Source organism: Ochotona princeps, chromosome 9, assembly GCF_030435755.1.
Source record: "Ochotona princeps isolate mOchPri1 chromosome 9, mOchPri1.hap1, whole genome shotgun sequence".
Lineage (NCBI taxonomy): Eukaryota > Metazoa > Chordata > Mammalia > Lagomorpha > Ochotonidae > Ochotona > Ochotona princeps.
Window position 1 is genome coordinate 42,529,579 of NC_080840.1, and position 24,840 is coordinate 42,554,418.

The window sequence follows — 24,840 nt, forward strand, 5'->3', positions numbered from 1 at the left end:
GGAGGTCGCGGTCTCGCGCGGTTTATAAATGCAAAAGTCTCGGTGGCTGCTCTCTGTTCCAGGAACACCATTGTGTATTCGCAGGCGGGCCGCCCCGGAGTTCCCCACCACCCACCCCGCGCCCACCCGGGTGTGTGCAAGCGCTCTGTCCTCCACGCACCCCACGGGCTCGCCTGCTAGAAGCGACCAGTCTGCCAGGGTGTCTACGGATCCTGTCCCGGCGACTGTGCCCTTTGTCCCGCGGCCGCCTTCCCACCATCGGAAAGCATAAAGGTCTGCGGGGCGCGAGGAAAAGTGTGCCTCTGACGTGCAAAAGTCACAGCCACATTTCGCCACCTACCCGGGAATTATCTGCGCCTGCTGACCCGAGGCCACAAGTGATTAACGGGCACAGCTTCTTGCTACACTAGTCGCGTCCTTGCCCTGCCTTTCGGGCCTCGCGTCCTGCCCAGGGCCCTGAGTTTGCGCGTGCCGTCAGTAACCGGGAAGCCAGAGACCCTCGGCGGCTGTGTTACGCACGCACCCGCACCCGACCCGCTGCAGAACGGGTGTGTTCGGCCCCTACTCCTCAAACTTGTCTCCCTCTCCACCCTCCCGCCCCACATAAATCTCTGGTGTTGAGAAAAGCAAGGCTTGCAGGAAGCCACTCCGGATGTTTGCTTCTTTACAAGTGGCATTTGTGGCTGGCTCTGATAACACGAGCGAGCTCAGCTTCCAACGCCGCTTTGAGTGGACAGACTGAAATCCAAGTCCGCACACACCGCGGACAAGTCTGCGACTCCCCTTCCTCCCCAAACTCTTCCCCCGCCCCAGGGGAGAAAAGGGAAAAAAAAAAAATAAGGAAGGCAAGAAAGAACTAGGAAGGAGCGGAGGAAATTAGATCTGGGCACGCGTTAAGGGACTAGTGCCGTCAAGACATCACAGCCCCTCACGGCAGCGTGTTTAGTAAGCCGCTGCTTGGGACGCCCAGACAGTGCACTGAAAGGGCTAGGGGGAGGGGCGCCGAAGGCTTGACCCCGTCCTAGACAGGTGTGCTCGACAAAGGTTGACAAAGACCGGCTGCTGCAAAGGGTGCAGATAGCGATGGGAACCCCTGGGTTGTCTTTCTCAACCTTTCCTCTAGCTTTTTGTGGCCAGCCGCACCTCTTCCTGTAATGGGCTTGGCGGCGACGAAGGGGGGAATGAAGAAGGTACTACAAAGATATTTTTTCTTTTAACCATACACCTGGATTCTAATTTTTAAAAACTTAGTAAATAAGCTAATCTGGGCACTGAAAATGGATTCTGTATCGGGATTTGTTTCGTTTAGTTTCTATATATAGTCTGAGAAAATTACTTAGTTCGCTATAGATTTCTTTCCTTATGATCATTTGTTGTGGCAATGAGTGTGCTCTCCAGAAAAAAAATTTTAAATCTCCGTGAAAATATAGGGAGGCGCAGGCTGCTATTATTATATCAGTTTATTATATCAGTTCTCTCCATACCTGTAGTTTCCTTATTTAACCACTTACAGTTCATTTTTGCTCTGTTTTTAATTTTATATTGATTGGAAAAATAAGCATCAAAGGAAAATATATCATGAGCTAAATTTGTTTAAGATCTATCTCAAAATTCCCCATTATAAATAACAACCCCAAAGATTTCCTTAAGTGGATTTTAACTGCCGTCTTGTTTAAACTATAGAGACATGGGAAGGGGAACCACTTTCTTAGCTTTCCCCGTGCAAGGGAGAGCAGCCAGCCACTCACACATTCTCACAGAAATAAGGAAAGCTGGCTGAGAACAGCTGCATGCCAGTTTTTTGGAGGAAAAAGCCAGGAGTGTGCAACATGTCTGTTTTTAAGTAAGCCACTCAGCAGCCAGACTTGATAGAGGACCATGTGGTTGTCAGATTACAGGAAGAGCTGTTGTGTTTTACCCATCAGTCCCCACAAGTAACTTCTATTTTTAAAAAAAGATTTGCTTATTTTTATTGGAATGTCAGATTTACAGAGAGGATGAGACACAGAGAGAAAGATCTTCCATCCGATGATTCACTTCCCAAGTAGCCTCAATGGCTGAAGCTGAGCCGATCCAAAGCCAGGAGCCAGGAACTTCTTCCTGGTTTCCCTCCCAGGTGTGGAGTTTCAAGACTTTGGGCTGTCCTTGACTGCTTTCCCAGGCCATACGCAGTGAGCAGGATGGGAAGTGGGGCAGCTGGGATTAGAACCGGTGCCCCTAAGAGATGCAAGGCAAGGACTTTAACCACTAGGCTACCGTGCTGGGCTCCTAAATTTTACTTTTTCACAAACAAGAAAACCCTGGTCTAGAGTTGGACGCTTTGAGTCCCCTTTCAGAAGTGTGCATTAACAGCCGCGCGCTTCGTCTTAGAAAGCAACTGGGATGCACAAACACGAACACAAGGACAGCCCAGCCTGGGAGTATCAGCCCCAGGTTTTAAGGTTGCCTGCTGGGTGTGGAGCCCATGCTGTGCAGGCTTGGATCTCAGGCAAGCACCTTAACTTCCATCCCTCAGTTGCTTAGGTGCGCAGTGTCAACCTTGCAGGATTGCAAGGAGGATTCACTAGTGCAGTAATGTTTCAGCAGCCTAGGCCGGCTGTAAGTGCTCTTCACCAGGGCTTGTTTAACACCGCCGTGAAGTGTGAGTCTAAAGACGCATCCGCCAAGGTGGTCACCAGGGGCTGAGAGTAACAGCTACCTTCACCATTGCTCCATCGGACTGTCCAGTAGGAGCAGATGTTGCTGCCAACTTTACATTCTGGAAATCAAAACTCTTGCCTGTTTTGCTGAACACACACGATGAACAGTTTTGTTGGGATGTCTTTATATGTATAAACTTGGCGGGGAAGGGGGATGTGCCCTAGTAAAGCTGCTTTGCAAATTTCTTCCAGCGAGGGAGTCTCCCACGCTGAACCTCAGTCTGCATTTAATTCTATTTTGGAAAAATAGGCTTCACCTTGCACACAGCATTTTGAATATAATACAATCTTGTGTGTGTGTGTGTGTGTGTGTGAACAGAACTTAGGTCACCTACCACTGAAAGGTTCATGGTTCTTATAACCTAGATGTGATTCAAAGGGGGAACCAAACGGCTGTTTATTACGTGAACCCGAGCTACCTTGGTCGACACCATCTATCCCTGGTTACACCAGTACCCTCAGAGGGATTTTTTAGCAGTTTCCCTCAGTGGCGGACTTGGCGCCGGGATTCAGCCAGTATTCCCTGGGCGCAGGTGTAGCGCAGATCGGGAGGGGAGCGGTTGGGAAAGGGATGGGAGTGGTGGGGGGACACAAGGAGTTTGCCGGGGCTTGCGGTTCGGACCACAGGCTGGGCGTGGGCCTAACGCCTTGGGCTGGGCCCGCCCCCGCCGCTCCATTGGTCACATCTGTGCTGAAAAGGCCCGGCGGTCCGGGGGTGTCCACAGTGTCACTTGGGCCAACGGGGGGCGCTGGCTGTGCAGCTGCTGGGACTGGCCTGGCAAAGTAGGCGGCAGTTCAGGGCCGCGGGAAACCTGTGCAGCCTTCCAGGCATCTCCTGCCTCGCTCCTCACCCACTCTGACAGGGTCGGGGGAGGCGCGTGTCCGGCGGAGGGTAGCGGGGCGCCGGGCAGGGCCGGAGAGCCATGAGCAGCCCGGACGCGGGATACGCCAGTGACGACCAGAGCCAGCCCCGGAGCGCGCTGCCCGCGGTGATGGCCGGGCTGGGCCCCTGTCCCTGGGCCGAGTCTCTGAGTCCCCTCGGGGACGTGAAGGCGAAGGGCGAGACGGCGGCGAGCAGCGGAGCGGCGGCCGGAGCCGCGGGCCGAGCCAAGGGCGAGTCCCGCATCCGGCGACCGATGAACGCCTTCATGGTGTGGGCAAAGGACGAACGCAAGCGGCTAGCACAGCAGAACCCGGACCTACACAATGCCGAGCTGAGCAAGATGCTGGGTGAGTACGCACTGGGGACCAGGCGCGCTTCAGCGCACTGCCCAGTCGCTTCTTTGGGCTTGATTCTGGAGGAGGTGGGAATATTGTGGCCAAGACCCAGGGAGCGCTGCGGGCACATCCTTCTGTAGGGCACTCGCCTGCCTCCCTAAACGGAGAACCTTGCTCACCGTGCTGGGGGGTTACCTTGGAGGGCCCCAAAACTCGGATACCGTGGTCCCGCACGCCTGTGAAGCCGCCAGAGCACCCTTCGTTCTAGGCTGGTCAGTCGGTCCCGTCCCCAAATTATTTCTTTGGGGCTTTTGTTTGTTTCGAACGACCGGGAGCTGAGTGAACGGGGCTAGCCCGTTTTTGCTTGCCATAGTTCAAGGCAAGGCAGAGGGGGCCGTTTTTAAGAGACGTGCCTTTTCCAAGAGCTCGGACTTGGAGTCTCAGAACTTTCCTTCCTTAACTTGACCCCGCGCTGTCTCTGGTTGCTCAATGCAAGGTCGGGGTGGGGAGAGGTGGGACCACCAGGTGGGGCCTGGGAACGGAGCTCAGCCCGGTAATTCGTGCGCCCTTCTGCACCTTCGTTCGCCCCTCACAGGCAAGTCGTGGAAGGCACTGACGCTGGCGGAAAAGCGGCCGTTCGTGGAGGAGGCCGAACGGCTGCGCGTGCAGCACATGCAGGACCACCCCAACTACAAGTACCGGCCCCGGAGGCGCAAGCAGGTGAAGCGGCTGAAGCGGGTGGAGGGAGGCTTCCTGCACGGCCTCGCCGAGCCGCAGGCCGCAGCTATGGGCCCCGAGACCGGCCGCGTGGCCATGGACGGCCTGGGCCTGCCCTTCCCGGAGCAGGGCTTCCCCGCCGGCCCACCACTGCTACCCCCGCACATGGGCGGCCACTACCGCGACTGCCAGGGCCTGGGCGCGCCCCCGCTCGACGGCTACCCGCTGCCCACGCCAGACACGTCCCCGCTGGACGGCGTAGAGCCCGACCCGGCCTTCTTCGCCGCCCCGCTGCCCGGGGACTGCCCGGGGGCCGGCACCTACAGCTACGCTCAGGTCTCGGACTACGCAGTGGCCGCGGAGCCGCCAGCTCCGGTGCACCCCCGGCTTGGCCCCGAGTCGGCGGGCCCCGCCATGCCGGGCCTCCTGGCGCCCCCCAGCGCCCTGCACATGTACTACGGCGGCATGGGCTCGCCCTCGGTGGGCGGCGGGCGCAGTTTCCAGATGCAGCCGCCCCCGCAGCAACAGCAGCCGCAGCAGCACCCGCACCCGCCGGGCCCGGGTCAGCCGTCCCCGCCTCCCGAGGCGCTGCCCTGCCGCGACGGCGCGGACCCAAGCCAGCCCGCCGAGCTCCTTGGGGAGGTGGACCGCACGGAATTTGAACAGTATCTCCATTATGTGTGCAAACCAGATCTAGGGCTCCCCTACCAGGGACATGACTCCAATGTGAACCTCTCCGACAGCCACGGGGCCCTCTCGTCCGTGGTGTCGGACGCCAGCTCTGCAGTTTACTACTGCAACTACCCAGACGTCTGACCGGTCCCCAGCCCCGGGCCTCCCGGCCAGAAGCACAGTGTTACACACTTCCTGGAGGACTGAAGGAAATCCTAGGTCTCGTGTCGTTTCATTTTGTTTTGAAGTTGCCTTGGCATATAATTTATGGTAATTTATTTTGCCACTTGAACAGTTGGGGGGAAAGTGGAATGATCTGTCTTGTCCAAAAAAATTCGTTCAGAGACTTGTTCCTTTGCGTTCTCCAAGACCCATTTCCAAGTTCAAATTACCCAGTTTTGAAACTGTCGCCAAACAACTTGTTCCATTTCCTGAAAACGTGTTGATCAAAGTAATCCTGTCTTGGGTGTGGTTGGTTCCCCTCCCCCTCACTCTTTTAAGAAATAAAACAGAATTCTGCGTGCTCACTCTACTAGTGCCTCAGACACAGCGCTTTTTTTTTCGTCGCACCCCGGTTTTTTTTGGAAATATCTGTGTTTAAGTATGAATAGAATTAGAACTACAGTTAACTAGAAATTTCTTTCTCATGTACAGCTAACCATTTCAAGAAGAAACCTTAACAGTGAGTACTGGGGTATCTGATATGGTAGGTGGCCAGCCTCCTAGATGAACCTAATTGCGAATGGTTTTTGTAAGGTCATGGTAAATTTTGACAGGGTAACTACTTCCATTCTAGCATTCCACTAGAATCATAATCTTGAACCTGCCTCAGAAGACTTGTTGGATTTTTTCCTGCTTCTCTCATTTTCCACCCACAGTCCTTATGCTCTCAACACTGAACTTGCTTTCCATTCTCACATGTTTACACTTAGGGAAGTGGTGTTGCTGGGTGACAAACATCATAGGAGCTAATCAAAATAAAATTTCATGGTGTGTTTTGCTCTTCTGTGACATGTACTGAAACGACATTCAGGCATGACAGCTGACTTTAGCTTTGGAAAGGACCTTTGAATGATCTGTGTGCAGTGTGCTTTTCAAATTTGAGTAAATCAACCTTTATCAGGAAGAAAGGGTGCCAGGTGTATCTGGGAGAGACGATGTTCCAGTAGTGAGAAACTAGATATGATCTAGAGAAATGGAAGGCATCATCGGAGGAGAATTTTGACATATGTGTAGCAAAGCTAGCTGCCCGAGCTGAACTGCCTGGCTGGCATCTCGTGAGACAGGAGAGTACTCTATGTTTTAAAAGACGGAGATGCTAGCAATGTGAGGGATTGGATTTCAGTAAGGAAAGGTAAGTGATTTATAGAAGTAATGGATACTACCTTAAAAACTTCAAAATACTAAAGTTCATCCCACGATTATCAAATGAGCGCCAGTTAATTTACTTCAGTAGTCTGCCTTTCTCCACATTTTGTCCTCCCTCTGGCCCCAGACAGGTAGTTCAGGTTCCAGCCTTGGTGCCCTCAACATCTGAGGGGATAAAGGGCACAGAGAGGCTTTCCCGGCCCAGGTTCATGGCCATGTGATCTGCTTAGATCACACTAGATCTTTTAGTAATACTGTCAGCCCAGGGGAACCCAAAGAGTATCTTTGGCTGCTACTTGTAAACCAAAAATATAAAATATGGGAAAAAGAGAAGGGAAAAAATAAAAGGAAGATTCCAAAGTCCTGGTAAGTTACATTTTTATTTTGAGATTTATTTATTTGGAAAGCAGAATTATAGAGACAGAGTGGGGGAGCCGAGAGTGGGGGAGGAGAGAGAGGTCTTGCATCTACTGATTTGCTGGGGCTAGGGCGAGCCAAGCAGAAGCTAGAAACCAGTGGCAGGGGCCCAAGTACTGCAGCTTTCCAGGCACCTTAGCAGGGACACAAGCACAGGATCAGCAGCCTGGGACTTGAACTTGTCAAATTGGATACCAGAGGCTTCATTAACACTGCCACATCACAAGGCCAACCCCCTAAATTATATTATTAACTCTTCACCAGTGGCATGTGTGAGAGCACCTGGGGCTGCTCTAAATCTGGGTCATGTCAATGCTTTAACCAGCACAGAGGTCATCAGTCCCCTCTAAGTAGTTCTTAGAGGTAAGGACATCGACCATTTCCTTCTTTAAGCACTCAAAGGAACTGAACATGTGTAGCAGTCAGTGATTAAATGGAAACATTCATCTTAACTTTTTACTACTTTACTTGGGAACTAAACATGTAAAGGATGTGTTGAAGCATGCATTGCTTCTTCTCATCTCTTACCCGGAGATGCTGTAGAAATGTATGAGGAGGTAAGAAGCCAGGGCAGCTCCTGTTGATTTCTAAGCACCTTAGATGGCTTATTTTTAAATTTATTTCTTATTTGGGTGATAGTCTAGGAAAGTGAAGGACCCCCCTCCTGAGAATTTGTGCAGAGGCACACATTTCAATAGTTTAGTATAATTTCAGGAAAGTCATGGCCCCTTAACTCTGTCCAAGGACGTTTTTGTGGGAGCCTAAAATCTTACGGACCCCTGATGGAGATTTGTTGAGAAGGATGGTATCCACGCATCAAGGCAAAAGGGCAACTTCCCTATATCTGAAAACCAAGTGACATGTCAAGAGGCTCCCACACCACTGAGTTTGTTTTATAACATGAATCTAGGGACATAAGGAGTCACATGCTCCCCACCCCAGCCCAGAATATTCTGATAGAGTTTTGTTGCCCTGCCAAAAGATCCATGATCTTTTGCTCTGATATGGTAGTGGTAGTGACTGCTCACCAAGGCTGACCCTAGAGAACCATCCCTGTGTGACCCCCTCCCACATTTAGCCTAGGTTGAATTTGCCACTCTAATCCAACAGAATGCAGTGGAAGTGATAATGTGCCAGCTCTGGACCCCCTCCCTTAGGAAGGTTTGCTAGATTCTGTTTCTTATGCTTTTGGAAGCCCTAAGCTACTGTGTAAAAAATCCAATTACCAGCTACAAAGGTAGTGAGACCACAAGGAAACTCTGCAGAGGGGAGGACGCAAGACTCCCCAAAAGGAATGGAGCTCAACTTCCCTCCATCTGATTGCTATCACCTCCATCTGGTATTCAAGAGACATTAGGAGAAAAAATGCCCAGCATTACCCAGGTGACCCACAGAGGAGAGGGATGGAGGTGGGGGAGTTCTGGGCATTGTTAAAAGGCATTAGGTTTAGGATACTTTGTGGTGTGATGATAAACTACTGAACAGACAGCTGTCCTTTGAAAGCTCTCACTTTTAAGTCTAGGAACGTGGGCACCGTTGGCAAAATCAGGCAAAGAGCTTTGGAGGTGCCAGAGACAGCACCGTCATCTGAAAGTGAAGGACAGAATATAAAACTTAGGTCCCAGGTTAGATGACTCTAACATCACCGAAATACGTAGATCTGTCTTACCTTAAGCAGACCTGAATGAAGGTCACAGCTAGAGATTTTTTTAAAAGCACTAAATTTGTTCCAGTGTTTTCCTGGTTTAGTTTAGAAATTAATCTATAAAGGATACATTGCTTGTCCCCATCTCTGCTTTTGATATACATTAAAAATGTGTCAAGAACTAACAATCTAGCCCTTGTCTGGGCTGACAGCCAGTTTCCAGCCCAGCAGAGTGCACATGCCCTTGACTACACGAAGGAAGAGGGTATATATTTTCCACAGGACACTTACTTCATCTCTGGTAAAACTACCAAGTGAGTCTGATAAATTGCAAAATTATAAAATTTTATATCATGAAGATGCATTTATTTTGCTTAAATTACTCTTGTAACGTTATTTTACCATTAGTTTGAATCATGTTGCAACAGACATAGAAGTGAAAAGAATTTATAGAAAACGGAGTGGGGAGCTACAAAAAGGTCATCTCTAACATTTTTCAACATCTCATTTTGTTTTTGATACTCAGAGCTCTGCCTGTCCCATAATAGATGTTCTGTCTTCCCTTCCTTACCCTGTTCCTCTTTGATTTGTTTTGACAATAGCGTACGGGGAGAGTTATTTTACATCCATTATTTCAACACAAATGTATTCTTCCTGCTCACAAGGTGCTTCCTTCTGACTCCGGAATATTCATTTGAAGAAAAGTGGTATTGCTGTCCATAGTCTGTCCGCATCTGGAGTAGGGTGAGAAATGTTCAACTCCAGTTCCTCCACCTACTTACTCTTTGGGTCCTCTGACCTGGGGTTCAAGTGTACTTCCTCCTGCATTTTTCACGGTGGCACTTACCCCTCTGGCTGGTTGCTGTACGCTTTCTTTCGAATGATCAAGAAGCTTATAGGCATAAACAACTCAGTTCTCCCCTTCCCATTCCGTCCCCCCACACACCACCAACACAAATGCTGAACCCTCACCACTGGCATTTCTCCCAGCTTTGTTCAAAATACTGGAAATTACAATTTCTTAATGGTCTGCCTAGTGGACAGCAAGTACTAAATTAATTGGGTGACAATAATGATGTTATTCAGTGTTCATATCAAAACGAAAATTTGACCTTTAAAAAAAACCCCAAATTTAATTATTCTTGAAGAAATTTTAGCTTTGAGGACCCATTTTCTTTTTAATCAAAATCCTAAACAAGGCTGACTTCATAAGAAGTATTCCCCCAAATTCATATTACTCAAAACATGGTTTCCTGGGATTATTCTCTCCACATGGAGATTTGTGCAAGAATAAATGTCAGTGGATGTGTGTGGATGCCCCCTCTGCCAGTTTCAGTGTCCTCCCAGAAACCTGACAACTTTTTGGGCAAGGAAAGAAAGCACTGTGGCATGCAGCATGGGCAGAGAATTTTCCAAGTCTACTCCATTCCTCAAGCTACAAAGAAAGCTCCCGGGCAGGGACTTGGTGGCCTGGCACCTGTTGAATCACCTGCTCAGTAGCCGCTTCCTCAGTTTTTCCGCTGGGGCTTCCTGACAGAGTTTTGAGTTCCTGATTTACCACTTCAAAAAAAAAAAAAAATCACGGGGTGTCTGTGATTCCTTTTCCCCCAAATGTGTCAAACATTAAAGCTTAACAACTCAAGAAGATAAGCTATTGGGAAAGGAGTAGTGAACAACAAAGCCGGAAATGACCATGTTCCAAAAGCAAAACCAATTCGACATTTTGAGTTGGGAGAAGTCACTGACTTTTCCTGAACTCCTGTTCAAAGTCAAAATAAGAAGGGTTAAAACTCTGTAGATAAAGATAAAGGCTTTTTTAGGGGTCAAGTCAGAGTGCGCTGGAGGGAACGTGTCTGTGTCCCGCAGAGCGGAACTCTCTTCCTTTTCTCTATCTTTCTTGCTACAGGTAACTTCATCTCCCCCCAGAAGACTCCCCATGGGGAAAGAGACCAGGTAAGTAATTCACCTCCCCTGGATCCTTTGCTTAGTGGGAACAAAATTCTACAGCCTTGTAAGCTGGTGCATGTTTGCTGCAGAAAGAGGTTGTGTGTTGTACTCTGAGCTTTGGGAATTGTCACTTGCAGAACTTTGTATAGAATATATCTACGCATATGAGCTCCCATTTTGCATGAAAATATCAAGGTCTTTATAAAGGGGACAGCTGATACAAAGACACACATCAAGTCATCCAACAATCACATTTCTGCCCAGCCCTCTTCACACTACAGTTTAAAAAAATTAAGATTTTCATATCATCTCTTAAAGTAATGAATGGTGAAGGGCAGTACATTCAGAATAGATTCTGGCTTGCAGCAAGAAATTCCAAAGAATGCTGAAATTTAATACTCAGGTTTTTAAGTCTGGTCCTTTGAGGTTATTTTCACAGGGCAAGAGTGGATGGGTTTCTGAGAAGAAAATTCTGAGACACCAGCAAAATAAAGGAACAATTTTATGGGCACACAGTGGATTCATCCCCTTTAACCTGTTTGCATGTTTGAAAATTATAGCAGGAATCACAGGTCTAGACACACGTCCCAAGACGTTACACTGAGAAGATTTACTGAAATTACAGAAGGGACAAGTAGAAAATAAAAATCCAGCTTTGTAGTTTCAAGAGGAAATTGTAGGGATGGAAAATGTGTAGTTTTAATTTACTCATTAAAATGCTTTTCAAAAATTTTTACAAGAACGCAAACATTACAGATGGGCTTGCAATATCAACTAATTAATGTTAATATCAATTAAAATTCCTGCAGGGCTAATTCTAGGTTGATCAGTTCTAGAGTTTCACTGCCTAGTGTGATGGTTAACAACTCTCCCCTCCGTTCTCCTCTGTTATTTCCATTTCTACTGTAGTTAACCACAGCCTGGTACCGCACTAGGGCCCCACAGCAGCTTCTTGGTCCGGTGAGGACAACGCTCACGGGTCCCATCTTGATGGACAAAAATGGCCCCTTTTGATGGACATTTCTGGTGGAGGAAGAGAGGGGCCAGTAGGTGAAATATTGATGCCCTTGTCTTAAGAAAAAGTTTGTATTTTTACAACAACTAATCACAGGCGATCGGAACTGCTAATCTCCGTGGCTTTAAATTCACTTCTTTGTTATGCTTCTTTCAGGAAGCTCAGCAGCAGTCTTTCCTCAGGAGGCAAAATTAGTCCTTCCCCATCCCCAATCCAACCATTCCTTCTTCCGCCGGCGTCAGCATCTCCAAATACTGAGGGGTTTTGCCTACCCAGGTGCCTGCACTCCAGATTTAACAAAACGTTGGATTTGCACGAACCAGAGAAGGCAAAAAGATAATTAATAATCTGGTGGCAGGGGCGAGGGGAATAAAGAGGCTGGATTGTGGGCTGTGGACTGCGGGGCTCTGCGGCCGGCACTCCAGAGGTTACCCCGGCCAAGAAGAGGAAAACAAGACAACGCGCACCTGCTGCCAAGCGTCTGAAGTCTTTAGCTTTGCGCAATGGTGCACGCCCTGCGGTGGAGCAAGCGCTCACGAACTTGAACGCAAACGAATGCTTCTGGAAAGTTAAAATAGGGCTTTCCAGGAGCCGTTCGGCCTTCTTGCCTGCCTTGCCGACGCACCACAAGGTCGCGACGTGACATCCAGGAAAAGATTGGCTTTCCTCAGAGGAGGGGAGGGGATTTTGGTTTTGGAGTGTTATTTTCTGTTCAGGAGAAAAATGAAACTCCAAAACCTCGGTCGTGAATTCGTGGGCGGAGACTGAGCGGAGCAAGGCTACGTGCTAGAGTTCTCGCCCGCACAGGTGGAGCGCGGTGGTGGAACCTGGTTTCTCCCACGGCAGTCCTGGGGTGCACGCGGTGCCTGGGTATCTGGCTGTGGCTTACCTGAAACGGTTGAGGCAGTTCGGTCCCGAAACGGCATGCTCGATGGAGGCGAGCGGGGCGTGGGACAGAGCGGGAGAGCCCGGAGCAACCCGGTCGCGGGATACACCAGTGACGATCAGAGCCAGCCCCGAGCGCGCTGTGCCGAACAATGTCACTAAATCCTTTAGGGAACGCGAAAGGCAAGGGCGGGCCGAGCGCCGGCGGGTTCCCCAGCTGAGCAAAGGACCGGTCTCTCAAGCATCCGTCAAGGTGGGCTAAGGCCTTGGGCCAGCCGTGGACGCTGCTAGAGGGCCGGCTGCGCCCGACCCGGGGGGTGGGGGGAGGCGGAGCGCAGGAGCAAAAGACACATTAGACGCGCTTCGGAAAGAACCGCTCTAGTGAGTCAGCGGCTGTGGCGCAGAAAACACTTGCGCCCACTCCTAGAGAGTTTTAGGGAAGCTAGGAACTGAAAATTAGAGCAAAAGGTTCAATACCAAATTGTTAACCATCTCCAGGGTCCTAGAACTGCCGGTCTGGCGGTCTGACATTCTGACACCTGCCTGGAGGAGACCTAGGGGCCCTAATGGAGAGAGTGACACCCCCGGATGACAGACACCTAATTTTGAGTGTTCGGAGAGGTTTTAAGGCACTGTCTCCTCGGCCTTTCAAGTTCTCCCTTTGTTTTTTGAACAGGGAATTGAGAGGCGGGGATAGTAAGTTACTGCAATGTGTAGAAATTGCACATCATAAATGAAATCGGAACTGCATTAAGCAGCAGTATTCAGAACAACTTGAGCAAAGCGCTGGGAATTTTGAACTAGCCAGTTTGCTTTCTTCTTCGTCCTGTTCTTTTTTTCGTCTAAAATTTGTGTCAGAAAAGCAGAGAAGGGAAAACTGGCCTCCACTCACTCGCTTTGACCGTGCCAGGTGTGTCAGTTCTAATCCCGGCTGCCCCACTTCCCATCCAGCTCCCTGCCTGTGGCCTGGGAAAGCAGTCGAGGACAGCCCAAAGCCTTGGGACCCTGCACTCGCGTGGGAGACCCGGAAGAAGCTCCTGGCTCCTGGCTTTGGATCAGCTCAGCTCCAACCTTGCAGCCACTTGGGGAGTGAACCATCAGACGGATGATCCTCCTCTCTATATCTGACTTTGCAATAAAAATAAACAAATCTTAAAAAAAAAAAAACAATGTGAGATCCTTGGGTCAGCTGCCTAAAAAGCTTTGATAGAAGTTTTTCCCCCTTTCTAAAAAAAATGCAAACAGCTCACAAAAATGAAATCAGCCCTTCCCCAGGGATAGTCTCAAGATAGACTTGCTAGAAACCCGCATCACAGTGCTACCTGCACACCTTCGCTCTGCATCTACAGACTTGGAAAAGTCTTCTTCGGCCTCTCTGAAACCTCAGTCCCCACCACTTCCGGTTCCCAGCAGGAGTATTTAGTTTTCCTAAGGTGTGGCCCTTCACTTACCTGTTGGAAATCTGCTCTCTGAGACTTGTTGTGTCCTTTTACCGGTGGTTAGAACCCTGTAACTCTCCTTACATTTGAACAAACACTGAATTGGTGCTCAGGCAAGAAGAGTACTTAAATGTGGAGGTGGCCACCTGCTGCCCCAGAGAAGTAAGTGGTGGGAATTGCGCTTACTCAAAGCACAATCTCTCACAAGTCAGAGGCTTTCTGATCCCATCCCAGGAGTGTCAGCCCCGCCCCGAGCAGTGTCTGGAAAATCCCCATGGCATTGCTGCTGGCATGAGAACACCCTCCTTCCCCTCTCCTGCCCTGCCCAGTACCCACCTACTCAGATCAGGTGTGGGTTGCCTGTCAGGATGAAACTTCTGGCTTTTCTAGCACCTTGGTATCTTGACGCTGAGACACCTCTCCAGAAGTCAGTCGAAAGGTTGAAATCTGCCCCTAAAATTTTAGGCCGGCAGGCTCCCTGGTGTCCTGCTCTGGCATCAAGGTTACTAAATGCTAATTTCCATTACTACCACCCTGGATGGTGAGGTGCCTGGGGGCACTTGGCAGAGACCTGCCCTCTGAGATTTGGGAAGTCACAGGAATCCCAGTGAAGTGGTCGTGAGATTGGAAGAGCTGCCTTCCTGGGGGGAGGTGGCTCCGTGCCTGGGTCTTAACAGGACCTGACCAGAGCTCCAGGTCAAACCCCTGGCCGCAAGGCCCTGCATGGCCTAGGCTTACTCTACTTGGAGCAGGGCTTCCCTGTGGGCCTTGACCTTGTCCCTGAGGCTCATGCCTAACTCGTCTCTGCTGGACTGTATGCAGCGGGAACAGACCTTCCCTGCAGCCAGGTGGTCTGGGACTCACAGGCAGCGAGCACCTCCACTCAAGTGGGACTAGGAGCTCTGGAGTGCTCCAAGGCCTGACTTCTGGGGCGCTGCAGCAGCTTGCAGATGCACTTGCATAGCCCCCCTGGTGGTCTGGTGGTCGTCATCCTCATCTTTAACAGCACGCATCACCAACCCAGGACGGCCAGTTGCCCTTTCTGGGGAGCTCTTCAGGTAGCGCGGGGGTCCAGCCAGCTTATTGAGCTCTCTGGACAGCTCAGGGCTGCCCTTAATGTTTTAAATATCCGTTTTGATCTCTGATATTCCTTCTACTTGTCAGTCCACATGCCATATTCTGACAGAATGAACTCACAGAAGGAACTCTCAGTATGGACTTTACAGTAGGAGCAATGTATAACACTGCTAACCTCTCAAAGGAGGCAGTGCAAAAATGAGCTCATGCAAGTATATTGCAAAATTAATCTATTTCCATTGTCTTTATGACCTTCATTCCTCTGTTAATTATTTTTAAAAAGTGAGAAAGGAATAGGTGGTGAATCAAAAGTATTTTTCCTTAGAAAGTCATGTCATTCCAGCTAGCTTTAAATATTTTCCTAATATTTACTTGTCACCTTCAACACTTAATTGCTTCTAAGGTTCCTGGCTACTGATGTTTTAATACATTGAAATAAATACTTCTTAAAATTTATGCATATGTGGATTTTATACTATTCAAAATGAATTGAAGTATGTCTATGATAGAGTGGTACAGGAAACAGATAACAAATTTAAACGGGTGATTGAAAGACAACGAGTAACCTGAATGAATCCTTCTAGGGACGGGAAGCCATCCGGGACTGGGCTCATTCATCAGCCTTACTGGAAGGATGGCCAAGTGGCTGCTGGGAAGCAGGGTGATGGTAGCTTTATGTGTCCTGTCAGCCAGGAGCTCAGAAAGCAGAATGAAGACACTGCCAGCTGTGGTCTGGAAGGATGGGAGCAGGAAATGAATGCTGGAGGAAATCCTACTGCCTAACTTCCTGGCCAGATCTAGCCCCCAACCGAAGGACAGTGTATGGGAAGGAGCAGGGAGCCTGGGTTGAAAGAACCAGACTTTCCTGTAAGCAACTCAGCTGGAGAGACTTGAGAATGAATTCCATGCATAAAATTGACTGTAAGTGTAGGAAGGTGAAAGGTAATGGAGGGCAGGTGGGATATTAGCTGTTGCTGTTTTCATCCTTGGAAAGCTCATGATGCAGGTGGAGACAGAAAAAGATGAACAGCTCTGGGCCAGCACTGTGCTGCAACTGCTGCCTAGGAAGCCCACCCCATGTGAGTGCTGGCTCTGGTCCTGGCCGCTGCAGGTTCTAGCCCTCCCTTCAAATCTGCTTGGAAACAGAGTGGAACAGGGGTTTGAGGGTTTCGGTGCCTGACACTCGCAGGGGCTTCCCAGACAAAGTTCTGGGCTCCTGACTTCAGGCTGGGTTATCCTGGCTGTTGCTGTCTCTGCAATTCTGCCTTTCAAACAAATAAATACACCTTTAAAAAATATTTATTTATCTGTATTGGAAGGGCAGACTTACAGAAAGGAGAGACACAGAGAAAGATCTCCGATCTGCTAGTTCACTCCCTATGTTGGCTGTAAGGGCTAGAACTGAGCCAATCCGAAGCCAGGAGACTCTTCCAGATCTCTAATATGTGTACAGCATTCCAAGGCTTTGGGCTGTCCTCAACTACTTTCCTAGGCCATAGATGGGGAACAGGAACAGTAGTGGGGCAGCTGGGACATGAACTAGCACCCATTATGATGCTGATGCTTATAGGCAGATAGTTGATCTATTGCACTGACCCTAAAACACACATCTTTTTTTTTTTAATTTTTTTTTTTTTTTTATTGGAAAGCCGGATATACAGAGAGAAGGAGAGACAGAGAGGAAGATCTTCCGTCCGATGATTCACTCCCCAAGTGAGCCGCAACGGGCTGGTGCTGCGCCGATCCGAAGCCGGGAACCAGGAACCTCTTCCGGGTCTCCCATGTGGGTGCAGTGTTCCAGTGCATTGGGCCGTCCTCGGCTGCTTTCCCAGGCCACAAGCAGGGAGCTGGATGGGAAGTGGAGCCGCTGGGATTAGAACCAGGGCCCATATGGGATCCCGGGGCTTTCAAGGCGAGGACTTTAGCCGCTAGGCCATGCCGCTGGGCCCCAAAACACACATCTTTAAAGTGAATAGTTGACATCACTTCCTAGAGAGCTCAGTTGGCTTCCTTGTAGGAGCTGCCAGGCCACGCCGCCGGGCCCTATTTAAGATTTTGTGGAAATAAAATCATGGGGCCCAGCGGCGTGGCCTGGCGGCTAAAGTCCTCACCTTGAACGCCCCGGGGATCCCATATGGGTGTTGCTTCTAATCCCAGCGGCTCCACTTCCCATCCAGCTCCCTGCTTGTGGCCTGGGAAAGCAGTCGAGGACGGCCCAAAGCTTTGGGACCCTGCACACACGTGGGAGACCCGGAAGAGGTTCCTGGTTCCTGGCTTCGGATCGGCGCGCATCGGCCATTGAGGCTCACTTGGGGAGTGAATCATCGGACGGAAGATCTTCCTCTCTGTCTCTCCTCCTCTCTTTATATCTGACTTTGTAATAAAATAAATATTTTAAAAAAAAAAAAAGAAAAAAAAAAAGAAATAAAATCATGCATGTTTTCCAAAACAGAGTTGTAATGTTTGGGTACTTTTGCCTAGAATTAATGTGAAGGGTGCTTGGTGAATGATTTTTGTAGAACATTATTATAAAAAATTATTTTTCAAAGAGCATGTTATAAATGAAATTCTTTCTAAAGGGAATTTTATTTAATTTTTCCTTTACACATTTCAGAAATCAGTTTTATTTGAAAGGAAGAGAGGATCATCCATCTGCTGGTTTAAACCCTAAATCTCTATAGCAGGGGCCCAGCACAGTGGCCTGGTAGCTCAAGTCCTAACCTTGTACTCACTGGGATCCGTATGGGCATTGGTTCTAATCCCTGCTGCTCCACTTTCCATCCAGCTTCCCACTTGTGGCCTGGGAAAGTGGTGGAGGATGGCCCGGAACCTTGAAACCCTGCACCTGCATGGAAGACCCGGAGGAGGCTCGTGGCTCCTGGCTTTGGATCAGCTCAGCTCTGGCCATTTTAGCCACTTGGGGAGTGAATCAGTGAACAAAGGATCTTCCTCTTTGTCTCCCCTTCTCTCTGTGTATTTGTCTTTCCAATAAAAATAAATGAATTTTAAAAAAATCTCTATAACAGAAGGGGGTGAGTCAAATTGAACACAAGTGGGAGAGTATTTAAGCCATCATCTGCTGCCTCCCAAGGTGTAAAATTGGCAGGAAACTAGAATTTGTTATGGAACTTAGACTTGAAGTCAGGCATCTCCAGTGACTGCTTTACCACTGTGCCAAGCAACACAACACAAAAACGCAAAATACTTTCACAAGATGAAAATTGTGTTGCATAATAAGAACTGAGACTACTGCTCCTTCCATGTCCCAGGTGGGATGTGTGGTGGGATTAGTTGGTGTCTCCCCAGCCTCTGTTTTTCTGTTTTATCCCAGCAGAACTTTGGTCTTCCTTCTGGCCTCCTAAGTCTTGAGGTCGGGAGGGAGGGAAGATCTCAGTTGAGCCTTGTTTGTCTCAAGTCTTTTGGAATGGCCCATCCTCCACCCCATCAAGTTAAAGGATGTACAGATGATGCATTTCAGGGCCAAGAGAAGGGAGTGACTGGGATAGGCTCTCCAGGGACACAGTGAGGTGAACAGCTGTCAGACTGAAAGCCATGCTGCTCATGAGAGGCATGGCAGGATGGCATGGACATGAAACCGTTGTGAGGGGTGGGAGAGCAGGGACACAGCACGATGTTGAGCCAAGGTGGCGGTATCTAGATGAAACCCTGAATCAAGGCTCCCAGGGAATGATTGCTACCACTGAATGCTTCTATTGTGTGGGCAAACACAGTCCATTTACTGTTCAAACTCCTAAGCATTCATTTTCTTTTCACATGAACAGAGGGATTTGTAAGAGATGATCAGGCTGGAGACATGATGGTTATTCCTATGGTTAGTAGAAGGGAATCACAAATGTGGGCTGTCCTTGGATCAAAGTCATTTGCTTTGCCCTGAAGACTGTCAGAAGTGCCAGACCTCAGACCATCTCAGAGCAGCTGTGTCATTTTCTGGTCTAGAACAGTGCTTCTTAAACTGGAACACACATACTCATCTCCTAGCGGTTTGCAAGTTCTCCTAAGTAGATTCTACCCCTAATGAGTTCCCAGGTGAGACTAGTACCCCATACTTGGTACACAAGCCCCAAGAGCCACACTGACTTCATGGAGCCCATTCTTAACTGAAAACATGCCAAACCCAGGAACAGACATCAAAGTCATTTCAGATAAGCCACTGGACTAGACAGTTTGGGATCATATCTAACCTTCCAACCAAGTCTGCAACACCCTTCACTTCTGCATGGCCTGCCCTCTTGACTCACCATGGGCTGCTTTCTTCTCTTCAAATATTTGGTTATTGCTCATGTTAGAACTATACTGGTTGGGGCCTGATACAATGGCTCAGTGACTAAATCCTCACCTTGCAAGTGTCGAAATCCCATATGGTTGTTGGTTCCTGTCCCAGCTGCTCCACTTCCCATCCAGCTCCCTGCTTGTGGCCTGGGAAAGCAATAGAGGACGGCCCAAAGCCTTGGGACTCTGCACTCACCCACTTGGCTCCTGGCTTCAGATCAGCTCAACTCCAGCCACTGTGGCCATTTGGAGAGTGAACCAGTAGATATAAGATTTCTCTCTCTTTGTCTCTCCTCTGTGTAACTCTGCCTTTCAAATAAAAATAAAACAAATATCTTTTTAGAAAAGAAATAAAATGTAACAAAAGATATGGTATCTAAGAGTTTATTTCTTCTTCTTCTTCAAAAAAGCTAAACATCTCCTGATGTGATTCTAACTGTAGTTATTAAAATCTGAACATATCACAAGATTACTGGAAAAAATCACTGATTTATTTGGGTGCATGTTTATTCCATCAGATGTTTATGGAGTATTATACACCAGACACACTATGTTACGTCTCCAAAGATACACAAGATTCATTCCCTGAGCTCAAGGACGTCGAGATCTTACATAAGGGACAGGTGTATAGAAAAATAATTGTGATGGTGTGTGCATTGTGACAGCATATAGTCCTGGCATCAGATGGAGGACTAGATTCTGTTACAAGGGACATGGGACAAAATTAATGTTGAGCACTCACCACGGAACAGGAAGGCTGTGGGGAAGTGCTGGTCACCGTGGCCTTGAACGAGAAGCAAGTCCAGGGAAAAAGGAGAGTGGGAGCTGGGGCGAGTCAATTCTGCATGTGGAGAGGAGAGGACAGGAAGTGAAGGGAAGTTACTTCTGTCTTCTTTCCCAGATTACATCGAGGTTGCGACCTGAAAGGGAATGGCGGAGGCTTGGGGGCTGCTGGGCGGGGTGTAGAGCCCTGTGGACTTGGGTCCTGTTGTTCTGCATTGTCAAAAGCCCATATGAAGTTGTATTTTACAGATCAGCTTCCGCCTTCAGGCTTGCAGTGCCCAGTTAGGGAGAGATGCAGCCATAGGACTCACTCAAGCTGTGCTGCCAGCCTTGCTGAGAAGGCAACAAGGCCCAGGAGTGTTGGAAATACTGTGCCTCAAGAGTTCAGTGAAGTCAAATATAGAGCAATTTACAAGGAGAGATCCGTTATGCATAGAGAAAAGGGAGGGAAAAACTGGGATGATGGAATCAGAGCGGAATTTCAGATGTGGAGTGGCTTAGGGGGCCACAGTGTGCAGGGACGGCCAAGGATGGGATTGGTGCAGGTGCGGGTCACTGGAACTGTGAAGGCCAGGATGAGCCTGTGCCCTTGCTGGGAGGAGAGGGGAAGGACGACTGTTCCTCTCAGTGCAGAGCTCACAAGACTTCACCAGCCGGTTGGCTGTAGGAGAAAGGCCTGTCCAGTGGGAGTAGATTTGAGCAAATCCAACCAGGAAATATAGGAGGGATAGGATGGGGAGAAGACTGGGGATAAGCCCTTGAAATGCAAAACACAGCAATGGTGGCACTGGAGAACCTACTCAGATTGGAAAAGATTGAGGAAAAGAGGACAGGAACAGCTAACGATAAAAGGAAAATTTTACCTATCCTCTGAAAACCTAGAGATAGATTTTCTTTTCTTTTTCTATTAGGGGCTAAGGATTCAGATGTAGAAATTTGCTGGAGGCAACCACAGTAGCCAAAGGCTAAACAAAAGCTGGTCTCTTATCAGTGTTGTTCTGATTGGTAGGGCTTACAGATAAGGGTTGTTAGCAATGCACTACTTTGGAGAACTTCCTGTTAGAATTAATTGTACTTGGTTACTAGGGGCTGAACATCTAGAGTCTTAGTAAAAGTGGGTTCTGGTCCCTAGACCACAGACGTTCCTCCCTTCCTATTGCTAGGACCCTTTCTACCAGCCTCAGGACATTTGACATCAGAAGGTGTGTCTCCTCCTAGAATCATCCTCCTCCAGCAAGACAGCTATTTCCAAAGTGCACAGAGACCTCAGAGCCATCCACAGAGCTTTTGGGGCCAGAGTAACCTGGCACACCAGGTCTGCTTCAGCGCCCTCCCCAGGTATCCTCAGGTCTCCGTTCACTGCCAAGGACTGAAGGGAGGCCTTGCCTTTCCCAAGTGGCTCCCCGGCATCAAACACAGAGAAGCTGGGGGGCTCTTGGGCTCCTATCCAGGGTCCACAGAACCACCACAGGCACAAAGTGCCTTACGCAGTGTGTAAGAGGATCCAGGTGTGGCTATTTATAGCGAAGCGCAGCTCAGGCAGCGCCTCTGGTTACTCATGGTGCTTGGCCCTGCTTGAAAGCATGAACAATCCCTTCCAGGCACTCCCTGTTTTCACTTCCCGCTGACCACAGGGCCCCTCCTCTGTCTGACCTGTGGGGGTCAACATCCTCTCCAACAGATACACCCCACTTCCTCCCTGAGGCTGAGCTGGAGGGGCCCTTTGTTGGCTTCAGGGGTTCCAGGAGAAGTGTTTCCTCTACCCCTTGGTTATCACATCAAACATGCAGGATCCGTGGCCTTGGGGTACTGCAGGTTCGAGGCAGAAAGAAGCCGGGTGGGAAGAAACTTGAAAGAGGCAGGCTCTGAAATATCCATCAGCCAAGGTGGGCCAAGGGTTACCCCAGTCAGGGATGGACCGGGAGCTCAAGACCCTGGGCCAGGTGGGAAGAACAGCAGAGGAGCTTCCTAGAGAGTTAGGGCGCTGGGCAGGTGGTGGGCTGTGGAGGTAGGAAGACCTGGTTGGAGCCCAAGAGAGAGTACCTTGTTTGTCACTGACGCCAGTTTCCCAACCGCTCTGTTGTTTCCTCAGCTGTGGAAGGTAGCTGCCAGGTTAAGTCTTTGCACGGCCTCTGAGCCACAGTATCAGAGGAACTGTCTGTGTCTCCCTGGGAGGGAGGTGAGGGCACAGCTGTGCTCCTGCTCTGCCAACCCAGCTCAGCACACTGCAATGCCACCTGTGCTTGCAGAGTAAGTGCTTTTCTCAGCTGTCTTAACTCATTAAGACACAAACACCTACTGTTTTTGTCTGGCTCCAAGTTCATTTCTGAACTATGTCCTTTTAAATCACCCTGTCTTGTTACTTAAGACAATTTTGAAAATGGGTAATGTAAGGAGTTATTTCAATATCCTTCCCTGGACCCGGCGTGCCATTCCTTCTTCCTCACAGCTCATGAAATTCGCGCTGGCCTAGCTATCCACCAATCGGATGTAACTTGGCTTTCCACCTGAATCTCACCTCCCACTCTTCCAGCCCCCTCCCCAACTCTGCCCACTTGCCAATCATCCCTAGGCATTCACCTGCAGGCGCCAATCCCCTAGGGGCCTGCCCTCAATCCCTCCCAATCCCCACCCCCTACACCTGGCAGACAAAAGGCCCCCCCCAGGTGCGGCTCGCTCTCTTATCCCTCTCATCCCTCCTCTGGTCTCTGTCTCTCTCTCTTCTCTCTCTTGCTCTTCTTTGCTCTCCTGTCTTCCTCCGGCCTCCCTTCCCCTCTCCCCTTCCGCTTCCCCTCCACCCTGTACCTGCCTCGTTGGAATAAACCTCCTAAGATACCTCGTTGCGTCTGGTGTTTCAGCTCACGGTAAAGAACCAGGTTGTGGGAATTAGCTGCGCGTAATAATATCGTAATATCGTATGAACTAGAACTCTACAATCTTTTTAAATAACTAACAGGTAATGCAAAAAAGTCCTTCCCCATCAAGCCTCCCTGTGTTCCTGTCAGATCCCTTGCAAGCCCCTCCCTGAAGGTTTAAGCAGAGAACGTATCTCCCATCAAGGAGGGTGGTAGGCGATCCTACCTTACAGACATGGTCGGATGCCCCTCCTGCCCCATGGTGGGCTTGTGCTGTGTGTGCGGGAAGGACCACGAAGGGGGTAGGTTTTTTTTTTTCTTACTACAGGATCAGTCTTGTAGATCTCTTCCTGCTGTATCTATAGTCATCCACTGGGTTCAAACTCCCTGTTTCCTTCACCATGAGCCACATTGGACTGTATTGCAGGTACTACTGTCACACTTCCTAAGGGGTGACCTTTTCTACTTCAACTCCCTTCAACCCCTACCCTGGATAATCACCCCACAGCCTCTGTGCTGATGCTCCCTCCCTGGAAGGCAGATTTCGTCCTGCAAGGCAGCCAAGACTTGGCGGCTTTCCATTCTGCCCCTGGCGAAATTCTTGGGTCCCTGGAGGTATCCCAGTTGGCTCCAATGCCCAATGCATGTGTCTTGTCTGTCCTCTGCCCCTGGAACAATTTCTCTGTTTAGGTGAGACCATCAAATCTGATTCAAACTTACACATCAAACCAGGGCCCAGAATTCATCTCTCCTTTAATACCTTCCTTGCCATCTCTGCCGTGCTTGAAAAGTTGTAGTATGGCATGGCAGACATGACTTGGAAGGGTCTTTTGAGATATTTCCATGAGCTGTTTTTGTCTTGTGATGCAAATGAAAAAAACTTTATTTTGTTAAAATATTTCTTAGAAAGTTCACTATGGTTTTTATCATCCTCTCTTGTTTCTCCAAACAAACTTGGCTGGAAGGTGCAGAACAAGAAGCAGGGGCAGGAGACACAAGGCGACACTCGGAGAATGGAGCGCACGTGCTCAGTCCATGGCTGGTTCCCGTTCACTTGCAAGGTGGAAGCAGTTACTTTCAAAACTCACTGATTAGAGGCAAACCTTCCTAAGCGTATTTGAGATATATAGCTAATATGTTAATATAAAAAAGCCCTTCCTTCAGTCTCTTAAGTTATGGCTTTCATGTAACAGAAATAATTTGTATTTTCAGGGAAAATTTGTTCTCCTGTCAAACCACAGGCCTGGACATTTAAATGAATACCTTTTCATTTGATATTTTTACTGTTTCTACCCTTGAAGCACCTGTGGGAGAGCAGGATGGAATTTTGGCTTCTGACTTTTTCCTGGTCAACGCCTAGCCGTTATTGTCCTTTGGGGGAATGAATCAGCCGATGAAAAAATCTTTCCCCTCTCTCTGTTGCTCTACCTTCCAACTAAAACGAATAAATCAACCTTTTCCAAAAATTCAGAAGAGTATTTGGCAAAAGTTGTAAGCTTCTTTTTTTTTTTTATTTTATTTTTATTACAAAGTCAGATATACAGAGAGCAGAAGAGATAGAGAGGAAGTGGAGCTGTCGGGATTAGAACCAGTGACCATATGGGATCCCGGTGCATTCAAGGTGAGGACCTTAGCCACTAGGCCATGCCACCAGGCCCCCAAAAGTTGTAAGTTTCTTTGACAGCTGCTTTATTCCATTGTGCTTGGTAATATCTGTATTTAATAAATTGTCTAGGCAATAAAAATTATTTTATTTAGCCTTGGTTATCACGTAGCATTAAGACATTCAGCAATACACAATGTAGTAGCACAC

General features: G+C 48.9%; 1 protein-coding gene across 1 annotated transcript; it reads left to right on the forward strand.

Annotated features, from left to right (window-relative positions):
* The first annotated feature begins 3,316 nt into the window (after window positions 1–3,316).
* On the forward strand, window positions 3,317–6,283 carry SOX17 (SRY-box transcription factor 17). The gene is made up of 2 exons (XM_004580592.4): window positions 3,317–3,929; window positions 4,513–6,283. Exons 1-2 carry the CDS (start codon window positions 3,623–3,625, stop codon window positions 5,448–5,450), a joined length of 1,245 nt encoding a protein of 414 aa, XP_004580649.2. The 5' UTR covers window positions 3,317–3,622; the 3' UTR covers window positions 5,451–6,283.
* The last annotated feature ends 18,557 nt before the right edge of the window (window positions 6,284–24,840 follow it).

Excerpts from the sequence above, each read along its gene's own strand:
- SOX17 (XM_004580592.4), top strand. The coding sequence starts at position 3,623 with ATGAGCAGCCCGGACGCGGGATACGCCAGTGACGACCAGAGCCAGCCC. Across the intron at positions 3,930-4,512 it reads CGAGCTGAGCAAGATGCTGG|GCAAGTCGTGGAAGGCACTG; the intron begins GTGAGTACGCAC and ends CGCCCCTCACAG.